The sequence below is a fragment of the Archocentrus centrarchus genome, chromosome 21 (assembly GCF_007364275.1).
Source record: "Archocentrus centrarchus isolate MPI-CPG fArcCen1 chromosome 21, fArcCen1, whole genome shotgun sequence".
Taxonomy (NCBI): domain Eukaryota; kingdom Metazoa; phylum Chordata; class Actinopteri; order Cichliformes; family Cichlidae; genus Archocentrus; species Archocentrus centrarchus.
In genome coordinates this window covers 23,201,442-23,214,384 of record NC_044366.1, presented here as the reverse complement: position 1 = coordinate 23,214,384, position 12,943 = coordinate 23,201,442, and the positions used below count along the sequence as shown (strand labels likewise).

The following is a 12,943-nucleotide window of genomic DNA, read 5'->3' as shown; positions in this document are numbered from 1 at the left end:
AGTAAGTTCATGCCTGCAGTGTAGTGTTTATGCCAGTAATCAGACACACCATAAGAAACTACGCTTGTCAGTTAAATTCCACGTAATCTATCCTTCTTCTTTAGGGGTTACCACAGTGGATCATCTGCCTCTCTCTCACCTAATCCTTAACATCCTCCTCTGTTTCACCAAAATTCTGCATGTCCATCTTCACTCCATCCATGAATCTCCAATGAGGTCTTCCTCTTTTCCTCCTGCCTGGCAGCTCCATCTTCAGTATCCTTTGTCCAGTATGTCCACTATCCCTCCTCTGCACATGTCCAAACCATCTCAGCCTTATGTCTCTAATTTTGTCCTGGTCACTCCCAGTGAAAATCTGAACATCTTTAACTCCACCTCCAGCTCTGCCTCCTGTCTTTTTCCAGTGCTGCCATTTCGTGCTTTCTCTAGATGCACAAAGACATACCGCAGCTCCTTCTGACCTTCTCCATCCTTGTCCATCAACACTCTCAAAGCAAACATCACATCTCAGTGCTCTTTCTCAGAATGAAGCCATACAGCTACTATTTTATCATCTCATCACTTCTTAACCTAGCTTCAGAAATTATTTCCCATATCTTCATGGTATGGGTCATCGGTTTTATCCCACTGTAGTTACTACAGCTCTGCACATCACTCTTTCTTGAAAACTATAACAGCGTAGTCAAGTTTTATTTTGAAATTTTTGTTGCCGGAACTACTTTTACCTTGCTCATTGACGCTTACTGAGAGAAAAGAAAGCAAAGGGATTCAGGCGGTTGAAATGGAGAGCGAAAGGACTGGGAGGGTGAGTGAAAATGTTGAAGAGACATGGCGTGGCAGCATGACACAATAAAGGGGACCTCGGTTCACCGAAAGGAGTCCTCGGAATAACAGAGTCAGGCAGGCGGAGGAGTCGATCTGACTGTCTGGAGGATTTTCACCTCGCTTTGCTTTGGTCTTACCTCGTTTAACCCAATCAGTGGGCGCACAACGTTTCAGCTGAGCAGTATCTGCAGAGAGAAGTCTGTGGCTAACAACCAAGTCTGACAGGATACAAGGTAAAAAGGACTTCTCTTAGCGAGCAATTCACTCAGGAAGGTTGGTTTGTTTACAGCCGTGTTTATCACCGCACTAAAGTTGCATAGTCTTATGCGCTGTTTAATGCTCGGTTGCTAATTTTACCAGTATTGTTAGCAAGAGTACGCAAAACACTTAAACTGCTCCTTATTCCTGATTTATAATGTGGTTTAGTGGCATGGCCAGATGCATTAATAACCAGTTAAAACCGCTTAGAGTAGCTAGGCTAATGTTAGCCGTCTACCTAGCTGCTACATAAAAGAAGTGACAAAGTGCCACATGGGGCTGTGCTGTGACCTATAGCGACTCGTTGTGACCTACCTGTCAACAGCAGAGAACCTGCCCAGGCATGTCCTTCGGCTTTACCTTAAAGTGCGCCTCCAGTAACGTGGCACCTAAGCTGCTCTAACAAATTCATTAAACTGTCACTTATATCAATTCTCAGCCCTGGCGGCACTGTTGATGCCCTTTGGTTTGCACATGAGGAAGTTTTGTAAACAAGAAAACTCAGGAAGGAAGGAGTGACTTTACAGTCACCTGGTGTTTAAAATAATTGCCACACCACCTGAACAGCACTGTCATTTAGGTTCATTTCAGACTGTATGGAAAGCTGTTTGTGTGCATCATAGAGAAGTTAGCCCAGTTCTCGTGGATTTAATCATAACCTCTCAAATTAAGGCAGCACTAAAGTGTTTCATGCTGGTGCATCTTTGACATGCTATGGCTCAGCACTGAGGAATAGGCCCTCCTCTGCTTTCAGGTACTCAGTATGAGTCGAGATGGGTGGATGAGGAAAAGAGCCAGTGCCAGTGACGACAATGGTTGGGCCGAAAGGGTGAGTCTCATTTATCTCAACTCTGTATAACATATAACCTCCCAGCACTGTGCGTTGATGCAGTGAGTTAATAAGGTATTACATGGTCTGGGCAATACTAGAAGCCCACCACTTTGATCTCCTTCCCTCTCCCACACACTCATTATAACAGCTAAGAACTGGATTTAGATCACTGGTTGTCTAAATGGTTAAGAAGGGAGTGCAGATGAACTTTATTAGTGGTTTATAAGTGAGCTTTCCATATAGCAGTTCACTATGCAGGCAAAGCAGTAATTAGACATCAAGTAGATATAATAATATAAGTGAATAGCCATAATTTACAGATAGCAACATGTCGTAAGAGTAGTATCAATACAGAATAACTGGGCAAGAAATCCTGCAGTATATATGTGTGTGTTTGTGTTTAGATATTATTTGTAATATTATGACTGCATGTATGTATCACATAAAGATATTTTAAAATCTTAATATTTTTGGCTGTCATGTGCAAACCATAAAAACGTGTTTTGTTAATTGTTTTCTCCTTGTCATTTGCCTTCTGTAACTGCCCTTATTCCTGCATGCAGGGCGGCTACATGGCTGCCAAAGTTTGTAAGCTGGACGAGCAGTTTAGACTTGATGCCCCCAGAGAGAAGCAGAAGGAAGGAACATGCTCCAGCATCTTCAGTGGAGTGGCTATTTATGTCAACGGATACACAGGTGACGCTTTGTAAATATTTATGTAGATCGTGTGTTTGGTTTGCCTTCTTCCCCTTCAGTTTCTCCAGCATGAAGAGCATAGGCGCTCTGCAATAATAGCCCAGAAGGTTAACAGAAGAAAAACTTTATGACTGCTTTTGACTCTCTTGATCTGATTACTTGAGACCACCCACCCCCCCACCCGCTGACCACATGCGTGCTGGATGTTGCATAGTATTATAAAAGCTTTGCGTTTTAAATCGCCACATTAAAAGTTATCAAGGAAATAACCTACCTCAAAGGAGTTAACTCTGAAATGAACAAAAGCCTCATCATGTGATGACATCTGCACCACACTAGAGACTAATCTCACAGGCAAAAGATGCCAAGGTGCAGCAGCTTGGAAATTTTCATCTACGCAGTGACTGTGTGGATGAAAATTGCTGCTTTTTCAGGCACTGGGGGATACAACAGTGGTGTATCCTGATGAGCTGACAGCTGTCAGCCTGTGATGATACATGTCAAGAAGCTGTCTAAGGTGTACTCAAGGTGTGTGATGCATTTTAGTAAGTTGACATTGTTATTTTTGACATATTGTTATATTTTTTTGGAGCAGATCCAAGTGCCGATGAACTACGCAGGCTGATGATGCTGCATGGGGGTCAATTTCATGTCTACTACTCACGCTCCAAAACCACCCACATCATCGCCACTAACTTGCCCAACAGCAAAATTCAGGAGCTCAAAGGGGAGAAGGTCATCAGGCCACAGTGGATCACTGACAGGTCTGTTCATTACCAGAAGATAATGTTTATACTTTGTATTATTTTGTACAATATTAGCTGAAAATCTCTGCGTTTACCTTGTCATTTGTTTAAAATAGCATCAAGGCAGGGCATCTCCTGCCATATCTACAGTACCAGCTGTATGCCAAACACAAAGGCCCACTCTTCCCTGGCATGACTCTTCGTCAGACCTCAGAGATTCCTGGACCGAGCCACGGGGCGCTTCAATCAAATGTCCATCAAAAACTTAATCTGCCCCAACGCAATATTCAGCCCTCTGTTCTCAATTACGAGCAGTCATCATGCTGCGCCCAGAGCAGCCCCGTCCATATCCCCAGCCAGGCTCGACCTCAACCTCAGTCCATTCAGCACAGCTCTGCAGCTCGCCTTGTTAGCCCCCAGCCGAGTCTCCCTGCATCCAGCCACCTCATTATAGATCCTAGGCACAGAAGCCCTTTGCACACACACCCACTGTCTAACCCAAACTCCACAAAGCAGCCGCACAAGTCTCCACATTCTGCTTCCCCACAGGAAGTGGAATTAAAAATGTGAGTATGTAAAGTCAGTAACTACACTTAACACTGGCCTGTTATAAATTTTTCCCTAGTCATAGTAAACACTCTATTTCAGACATTTTTCCTACTCTTAGATCTTTACGATGTCATAGAGAGGGGACATGCTTAATAACATGTCAGACACACAGCTCTGGCTTGAGCAGTGAAGCCCCCTTCGCACTCACACCTGATGTTCAAACTGTTTTTTTTAGAAGGGGCATCCAGTCAACAGCTGGTTTCAGACAGGTGTGAGGTAAATTAATTTGAATTAAGAATCAAGCAACTAATAGAGTAAAATAATAAATATGGGGATCTGAAAATGAACACAATACGTCCACTTTAAGTAACAGGTCAAAGAGTTCTGTAGAGGGTTTTTTTTTTTCCCTTTTATTAACTTTACATTTTAAAGTTTTTGCACAGAAATCTTTAAACAACTGTAATTTCTTGTTTTCTTAAATCTCAGTAAATAAAAACTATTTTCTTCATGTCTTTTATCACACAGAAATAGATTATTGCAGACCTCAGTGGATGTGAGCCATTCAAAAATGAATGAAATCCAGGAGTGCAGCAAAGAAGAAACTTGTTTTGCTGGGGCCTCAGATGTGGTGAAGGATGCCCCCTTGACCAACGGACACACTCACATTTTTAATGGTGCCTTAAAGTCAGAGAACTTGTTCCCTGTTACAAATCAACCCTCTTTGGTAAACAGTCTGCCCAAATGTAGGGCTAAGAGTTCACCAGATAAACCTCAAAGTCCTTCGGTACAGTTCCAGGCCAAGCCTGACCCATATGAGTTTCCCCACAGCCCTCCAAAGCTATCTGACCAGTTCTCTGTCAATGTGGAGCAATCCAGCTCCCATGGAGTCAATGACAAAAGACTTAAGCCTCCTCCACCAAGCTATCAAGAGGCTATAAAAGCCACTGAAAGCCACCTCTTCCCAAAGCATCTGCAAGCACCCCTTCAGGTCAATAGGATTTCTGAAAAGACTCTGTCTCCTGCATCTCGCTCTCTTTCACGTTCTCCAGTTCGACTAAACGGAAATTACCACAGCACCTTTACATCTGACTCTGCCTCCATTAAAACAGCTAATGTAACAGTCAAATCTGATCCTCCCACTGATGAGTCGTCGGTGGGAGGATCATCGAAGTCTTCAGCACAGCTGCTGGAGCAGACAGGCAGTTTGATCTCCGAGTTTTACTCTCGCTCACGTTTGCACCAGATCTCCACATGGAGGAATGGCTTTTCTGAGTACGTCAATGAACTGCACAGTAAACGAAAGGTAGCAGGGGGCACCAGCTTTCCCGGGAAGGAGCGTTTGAGGAAATCTGTGGCCCAGCGATCTATAGACACTCAAGGTAGGAAATGAAGGGTTGTGTTTATGTTTCCTGTACATTTCTGGAAGATCTTTTTCTTTTTTTCTTAAGCAAAGGTTGTGGGCCAGGAGTCTAAGATGCGCACTGGCCTGCTCCAGCTGGGGACCTTGGTTGCATGTCACTCAAGCTCTAGGCACCCTATAAAGGAAAAAAATAATTTAAACATAGCAGTATATCATCATTTATAATACTACAATTACCATTTTGCAGTTGTACACTTTTGCTAGATGATAAAGTAGCAATTTCCATCCATTTATATCGGCTATCATAGAATGTAGTATTGAATACTTTCATGAAATTTAATTGGTGGGCTGTTGACATTGTTGAGGCACTGGATGGATGCGCCACAATTACTGCCACCAAAACTGCCCACTTCAGAATTATGCACACATCTTTTTGACAGTTATCTTACTCCATACCCACTGATGATATATATGTATTTTTGTGCTTCAGGTACATCGGCACCAGTCGGTTTTAGATCTTGTATCCTCCATGTGGACATGGACTGTTTCTTTGTGTCTGTGGGGATTAGAAATCGACCAGATCTTAAAGGCAAGCCACTTTTTCTCTGTTTAAATGTGTGCTGTCTGTCAATTTTTTTAAATGTAACTCTGTCAGTGCTCCTGGTTGAAATCCTGTTTTTCCTGCAGGTAAGCCTGTAGCTGTGACCAGTAACCGTGGACAGGGCAGAGGGCCTGTGAGACCGGGGGCTAACCCTCAGCTGGAGCTGGAGTACTACCAGAAAAAATACACACATCCACAACGTGGTGAGACTGTCATAACAGTGGCATTCACAGACTTGTGCATGTACAACCCACTTGTAACTAAACATACCCTCTTTGTTCACCCTTGATAATCAGAGAGTGCAGAGGATGAGATACACACAACTCCTTCACAAGAGAGTCCTGACTCTCATAGCAATGGAGTGGAGCAGGATGCTGTTGCTCTCTCAATGGCAGAGATTGCATCCTGCAGTTATGAGGCTAGGTAACATATAAACACAAATCACAACAGCCTGAAGTTTGTAACAACAGGAATGTGAATATAAATTCTTTCCTTCACAGGCAAGCGGGCGTCAGAAACGGCATGTTTTTTGGGAAAGCAAAACAGCTTTGCCCCGCACTGCAGTCTGTCCCATATGATTTTGAGGCCTATAAAGAGGTGGCCCTCATTATGTATGAGATTCTGGCCAGGTACATAAAGCATTTACGTGCATTTATTTACACTAACTTTGTGCTCTTTATATGGATAACTTAGTTAATATTTCACTCTTTACAGTTATACCCATGATATTGAGGCTCTCAGCTGTGATGAAGTGTTGATAGATGGCTCTGCTCTGCTAGCTGAAGTGGGCGCCAGCCCCGAAGATCTAGCCAAAGCGATCAGAGCAGACATCAAGGAGAAAACGGGATGCTGTGCTTCAGTGGGCATGGGTAATTTGTTTGCCTAGCTCATACTGTAAAATAGATCAAGGCGGCTGCTGCATTTTACAAAGTCTGACTAATCTGGTCTGTTCAGGGTCCAACATCCTTTTGGCTCGACTGGCGACACGTAAGGCCAAACCTGACGGGCAGTATTTCCTGAAGTCTGAAGAAGTGGACGATTTTATCAGGGACCTGCCGGTGACAAGCTTACCAGGTAGGTATACAGCACCACCTTCTGGTCGAGCCGCAGACTTAGATTCTATGTGGTAAAATATTCAGTCAAATGGTGATGTTGCTTTTTCTAGGTGTTGGACCTGTTATGGGGAGAAAACTGGGTCTCATGGGTGTGTGGTCCTGTGGCGACCTCCAACAAGTTTCTCTGTCTCAGCTGCAAAAGAAGTTTGGACCCCGTACTGGACAAACCCTGTTCCGCTTCTGCAGGGGTCTGGACGACCGGCCTGTCCGCTACGAAAAGGAAAGGAAATCTGTCTCTGCTGAGATGAACTACAACATCCGCTTTAATCGGGTCAGAGCTGGTGTTCATCCTCTCCCCTGTCATGTGTTGTTCTTTAACTTGCCAGCTTTTTCCCTGCATGATTTTTCTAATCCTCTTACGTATCGCTCACCAGGTCGATGAGGCAGAGTGTTTCCTGACGAACTTGTCCATGGAGGTGCAAAAACGTTTACAAGAAGCAGGTCTGCGGGGTCGCAGAGTTACCCTTAAAGTCATGGTCCGCAAAATTGGAGCGCCGCTTGAACCTGCTAAATATGGTGGCCATGGCATATGTGACCATTTAGCCAAGTAAGACAGAGACTGTTGTCCTTTTGTGTTACAAGTAAATCTTACTATTTTCTCCCCCACTGCTTATCCATGCTAGTGTTTCTGTGTAAACTTTACCGTCTCACTTTTTTTCAGGACCGTGATGCTCACTCAGTCCACTGACAGTGGTCAGCTAATCGCTGCTGCAGTCATCAAGCTTTTCCATGCCATGAAAGTGCAGGTGCAGGACTTGAGAGGAGTTGGCATCCAGGTTCAGCTTCTTGAGGGACATCAGTCTGTTCCACAGGACAATAGGGGCCTTCGAGGACCCTCCATCAAAGATATGTTGTTAGGCCAGGGATTGAGTGCCAGATCCCATAACAGAGGTGTGTTTGGCATTTTTGATTCCATTTGTGTCTTCATTTTTGCCCATAAAAGTCACTTACAGTTTGGGCTACTATTACAGATGCTGCAGCTGCACTTCTGGAAAAGACTACTTCCTCTACAACAGTCCCAACAGCTAAGTCCTCTCTGTATCCTTTGTCACCTGCTGAGCCGGTACCAGGAACAAGCAAAGAACAACCAGCATGCAGACAAACTCCAAAACATTCTCGGACACGTCTCAACTTCAGTATTGAGGTCCCCTCCCCTTCACAGGTCAGGACTGAAGGGAAATGTCTGATTGAGGAACCAAAACCTCAACAATAACATCTCTTTAACAAACTGTGTCTCTCAATGTTCACTAAGGTGGATCGTTCTGTGTTGGAGGCCCTACCTACAGAGCTGAGAGAACAAGTGGAGCAATCATGGACCAGGAGAGACGGGAGGCCAACTAACTGCCAGTCACCCGGTCTGCAGTTTTCCTCTCTTAATTCTCGTCCAGCCTCTCCCCCTCATCCTCTCCTCGCATCTGTACCTGCACAGAGTTCTCCACCGGTAGGGACATTGGTCCTGCAGATTCCAAACCAGCCAGAAAGTCCAGGAATTGTACTGGAACTACCTAACTTCTCACAGGTGTGTATGCTGTTGGATTTTTGTGATAATTTACTAGTGGTTTAATTTTACAGCCCAAAGAAAATGAAAATCAGGAAAAATGTGAAACTGTTTCTGTTGCATTCCCTTCCATAGTAACATGTACTGCCTTAGTAGCTTATAGTCCTTATGCAGGTTTAGGTCACAGTAGTGACAGAGTAGCCTTGATGTTGAGCTAGATAGGTTTGTCTTCCTGCTACAGTTCCTTCATTCTTTGTATCTGGAGCCATTAAACTGCACAGAGTCACAGATAAAAATATTACAATTTACATTTTAAATAAGTCATTGCTTTACTGAAGCTCTGTTCTGTGCTGGAAAAAGTGAGCACAACTTTGATCAGTGCCCACATAATATGCTATGACCACATCACAGTCGTGATTTGTGACTGAAGCAGATGGTCCCAAAAGTACAAAAATCTGGTTTCGTAGTCGACGGTAAGTCAGCTTCCCAACTCTCTGACTGCAGGTTGATCCAGACGTGTTTGCTGCCCTTCCCAAAGAATTACAGGACGAATTGAAGTCTGCCTACAACCGTGCAACCAACATCCAACCTCAGGTGAAAATGTGTAAGTCAGCAGATGAATTTTCTGGAGGAATGCATTTTGTTTTTACCAGTATTACCAGCATGCATATTCTCTTAACCCTGATTTTTTATTTTTTTTGACCTACTGGTTTCTCTGCAGTGGAGCAGAAAAATCCACTGCTGCAGCTAAAACAGTCTGGAGCAGGAATCGGCAATGGTCGGGTGAAGCGGCGCTACAAGAGGAAGAATGCAGTCAGTCCTCTTAAAAAAGGAGTTTCTCCACTGAAGAAGCGTCCTACAACAAACAGCCCAGCCAAAACCCTGCCACCTCCTGTAAAATCACGGGAACCAATAAACATACGAAAGGCAAGTTTGTCCACTGCTTAATACACAAGGACAAATATCTTTTTTTTTTTTTCTATGGCAGCAACATGTGCAGAGAGATGATTTATCTTTATAATTATTACCTCATTTCCATTCCCAGACTGAAAATGGTCCCTCCACATCGACCTCAAAACCAGACGTCCCAGTGCCCGTGGCTAAACTGGCTCCTCGTCCTCCTCCAGCACTGGCAGGAGCCTGTGACCTGACAGACATTAAAACGCTGCTACGGGAATGGGTTACCACCATAACAGGTACACAGGAGTGTTATAATCCCAATTTCCTGTGTTGTTGTTTATAGATTTCCAAAGATGCATCGTTTTAATGTTGTCTTCCTTTTTATTTTATTCTTTCTTAGAGCCCATGGAGGAGGACATCTTGCAGGTCGTGAAATACTGCACTGACTTAATTGAGGACAAAGATTTGGAGAAACTGGATTTGATTATAAAATATATGAAAAGGTTAGTTTTGGGCAATTAAGATTGTTCAATTGATCTAACTTCCCCTTTCTTGCCTTTCTAGTTTTCATTCACTCCTTTATGCTTTCTGTTGACCTTTTTCCCCCCTGCAGGGTCATGCAGCAGTCAGTGGAGTCTGTTTGGTGTATGGCTTTTGACTTCATCTTGGACAACGTGCAGGTGGTTTTGCAGCAGACTTACGGTAGCACCCTGAAGATTGCATAAAGAATGACAGGGTACTCTTCTCACTGCGTGTGATTGTTGTAACACCTTTATGATTTGCTAATTTCACAGTACAAATCATGATGTCTAAATGATGACTTGTGCGAGATACAAATAACGGCTACGCACAGACACACACAGAGTATGAGAAAGAGCCATGACAGTATTTTGTACAAATCTGTTCTTTTTAAAACTCAACTCGATTAAGCCCAGAACACTAATAACAGTAGCAGCTTTTTGGAAACTCACTTTCAATCTCTCTTATTTTCCCAAGACTCATTTTCATATGCGAGATTTTATTTGACAGTTTTTACAGGCAGTTCTTAACTATGAGGTGCTATCAATAACTTCTGTGACTGTCTGTAAAAAAAAAACAAACACAAGGCATACCTGATCTCCCCTGAAGGTCATCTGTTTTTTTGTAGCATTGCGATGCTTTCAGCTGGTTTTAGATCGCATATTCTGAACTTCTGCGGTGACCCGAGCATTAATGCATCTGCCATGCATTTGATCTCTTCCAGAGTCTCAAAACTGCGGCAAATTTTTTTCCTCACGCATCAGAACCTTAACACAGGACTCCACATTCACTGTGCACAACCATATAAATGTTAAAAATAAATAAATAAATAAAAGGGAGCTCTTCGTAGCGTTGCCTGGCTTTTCTGGCTTGCAGATCGTACCACCGACGGCTGCTGTTTGGTCTCCGAGTCATAGCTGGACACTCGGCCGTCTGTAAAGCTGATTAGGAAGACCACTAAGGGGAAACCACCCCCAAAACAATAACATCCATTATAGCCAGGCCAGATTTTAAATGTCTTTTTTTCCCTTGTGAGTGCTTTTAATCTGGTATCTGTCGACTTTCCTCATTTAGACACAGCATCATGTTTAAGCTTAAAGCATATTTCAGCAGTTTTACAAACCACTCAGCGTGTAGCGTTCTTCATGCACCAGACCTATGATGCTTTCAGAAATTATTGGACAGTTGTTTTGTTTTTTTTTCCCATCATTGTTTTATTGGTGCTCTTTGCCACTAGCACTTATCTGTGAAGTATCTACTGCTGCCTACAGTAGCGTCGCTTTTGTTTTTTTTCTTGTCTCTTTCCAAAAAAAAGTGCCAAACCCTGTTGTTATAGTGTGTAAATAATGTTTTAAAGATCTTTGTCTAAAGTTTTAAAAGAAAAACGTGTATGTAGAGAAATTACCTCTTGTATTGTTTACCAGTAGTGAATTCTTAGTAACTGTCTCTAAATTGTAACTCTTTAATTGTTTCTAAATGTTCCAATATGGAAATCAGAAGCTGGCCAAAGCACTTCACGTGAGGTTAACTGTTGATTCTCAGTAGCACTCTGACACGAGAGGATGTTGACAGGGGTCATGGCAATCAATAAGTAGCCTATGCATTTCTTTTTTTTCCCACTAACAACTGAGATGTCCCTTCAAGACTGTGTAACAGTAAATAAAGCATTTAGTGTTTTTCTGAGTATTGAAATAATGCTGGATTTGCATAGGAAGAGGTGATCTTATTTTTAACTCCTGTCGCCCACATTGTGTGATTCACACCCTCGAGACACTTGTATTGCAGCTATGTTACTGTGTTTGTGTGAAGTTAACTTTAACAGCAGATGCGGCTGACTGACTTTTAATCTCACTATGGAGGATAATTTGCTTGCGGTTAAAATGTGTGATTAAAAGAGTGTTCTTATATGCAAACCAAAATCAATCGGTCATCTTTTTAAACTTGTTGAAATGAATGTAATTCAGAATGTGTGACTCACTTTCAAGATGTTGCTTCTCTTCACCTCTCCTATCTTTCCCGAGGGGACTGGCCAGAAGTAAAAAAAAAAAATAAAAAGAAATTGGCCTGTCTTGTCTAATCTGGCTTGTGCCTGAAGACCTGAAGCTGTGAAACTTGTTTGTAAGTTTTCTAAATCTTGGTAATAAACTGTAAATTCTGTATTAATTTATTTGTCTGTCTTTTTTTTTTTCTTTGTTAAATCTGGTGCACAGAAGTATTCAGCTGAGAGAGTATGGTTATGAAAATTGTCTTTCGGGAAGGAAAATGCTATTATGTTCATATTTATCAAGGTTATTCCTCAGATCTGACAGTGATGAGCATATAAATGTAGTATCAGAAACTTGTCTGTGAGAGGGATTTATTATTTTGATCCCAAAATTGTTGAACTTAATAGTTTTTGTTTTATACTTTGTATTGTTTGAAGTGTTTACAAGAACAAAAAATGAAATATTGGTTGTTTGTACAAATGAAGAAACTGGTGTGAGGGATATGTAAATCCAGCCCAATTGATTTCTTGTCAGTGGATTTTGGGTTTGCTTAGATTACGCTGATGGTAACCTTTATACCAACTTTTATATTATCCAATAATAATGGAACTTTGAAGAACCCGTGAATGAAGAAAATGAAAGCGAGAGGAGGACGGTGAATCAGGAAGTGCAGAGGATTAGTAAGGTGGAAGTGAGAATGAAAGAATCCAGATGACATACCTGTGGAGGTATGGAGATGTATAGGAGAGGGGGCAGTGATTATTTAATTTTATACAAGATTTTTTTAACACAGTCTTGGAGAGTGAGAGAATGCCTGAGGAATGGAGACATGTACTGGTATCAATTTCCAAGAACAAGGGTGATGTGCAAAGCTGTAGTAACTACAGCGGGATAAAGCTGAATAGCCATACCGTGAAGATATGGGAAAGAGTTGCTGAAGCTAAGTCAAGAATAGAGGTTGAGATCAGATCAGCAGTGTGGCTTCATGTCAAGAAAGAGCACCACAGATGTGATGTTTGCTTTGAGAGTGTTGCTGGGGAAGGATAGAGAAAGTCAGAA

The 12,943-nt window shown here is 42.5% G+C and overlaps 1 protein-coding gene across 1 annotated transcript; it reads left to right on the top strand.

Moving 5' to 3' along the window:
- The first annotated feature begins 767 nt into the window (after positions 1-767).
- On the top strand, positions 768-12,039 carry rev1 (REV1 DNA directed polymerase). The gene is made up of 22 exons (XM_030758860.1): positions 768-1,058; positions 1,838-1,912; positions 2,479-2,611; positions 3,207-3,375; positions 3,474-3,923; positions 4,432-5,285; positions 5,757-5,855; positions 5,954-6,070; positions 6,164-6,290; positions 6,368-6,496; positions 6,582-6,736; positions 6,822-6,941; positions 7,033-7,253; positions 7,357-7,529; positions 7,644-7,873; positions 7,954-8,144; positions 8,235-8,501; positions 8,985-9,084; positions 9,202-9,407; positions 9,526-9,676; positions 9,781-9,883; positions 9,994-12,039. The coding sequence occupies exons 2-22, from the start codon at positions 1,847-1,849 to the stop codon at positions 10,103-10,105; spliced, it is 4,173 nt and encodes a 1,390-aa protein (XP_030614720.1). The 5' UTR covers positions 768-1,058; positions 1,838-1,846; the 3' UTR covers positions 10,106-12,039.
- The last annotated feature ends 904 nt before the right edge of the window (positions 12,040-12,943 follow it).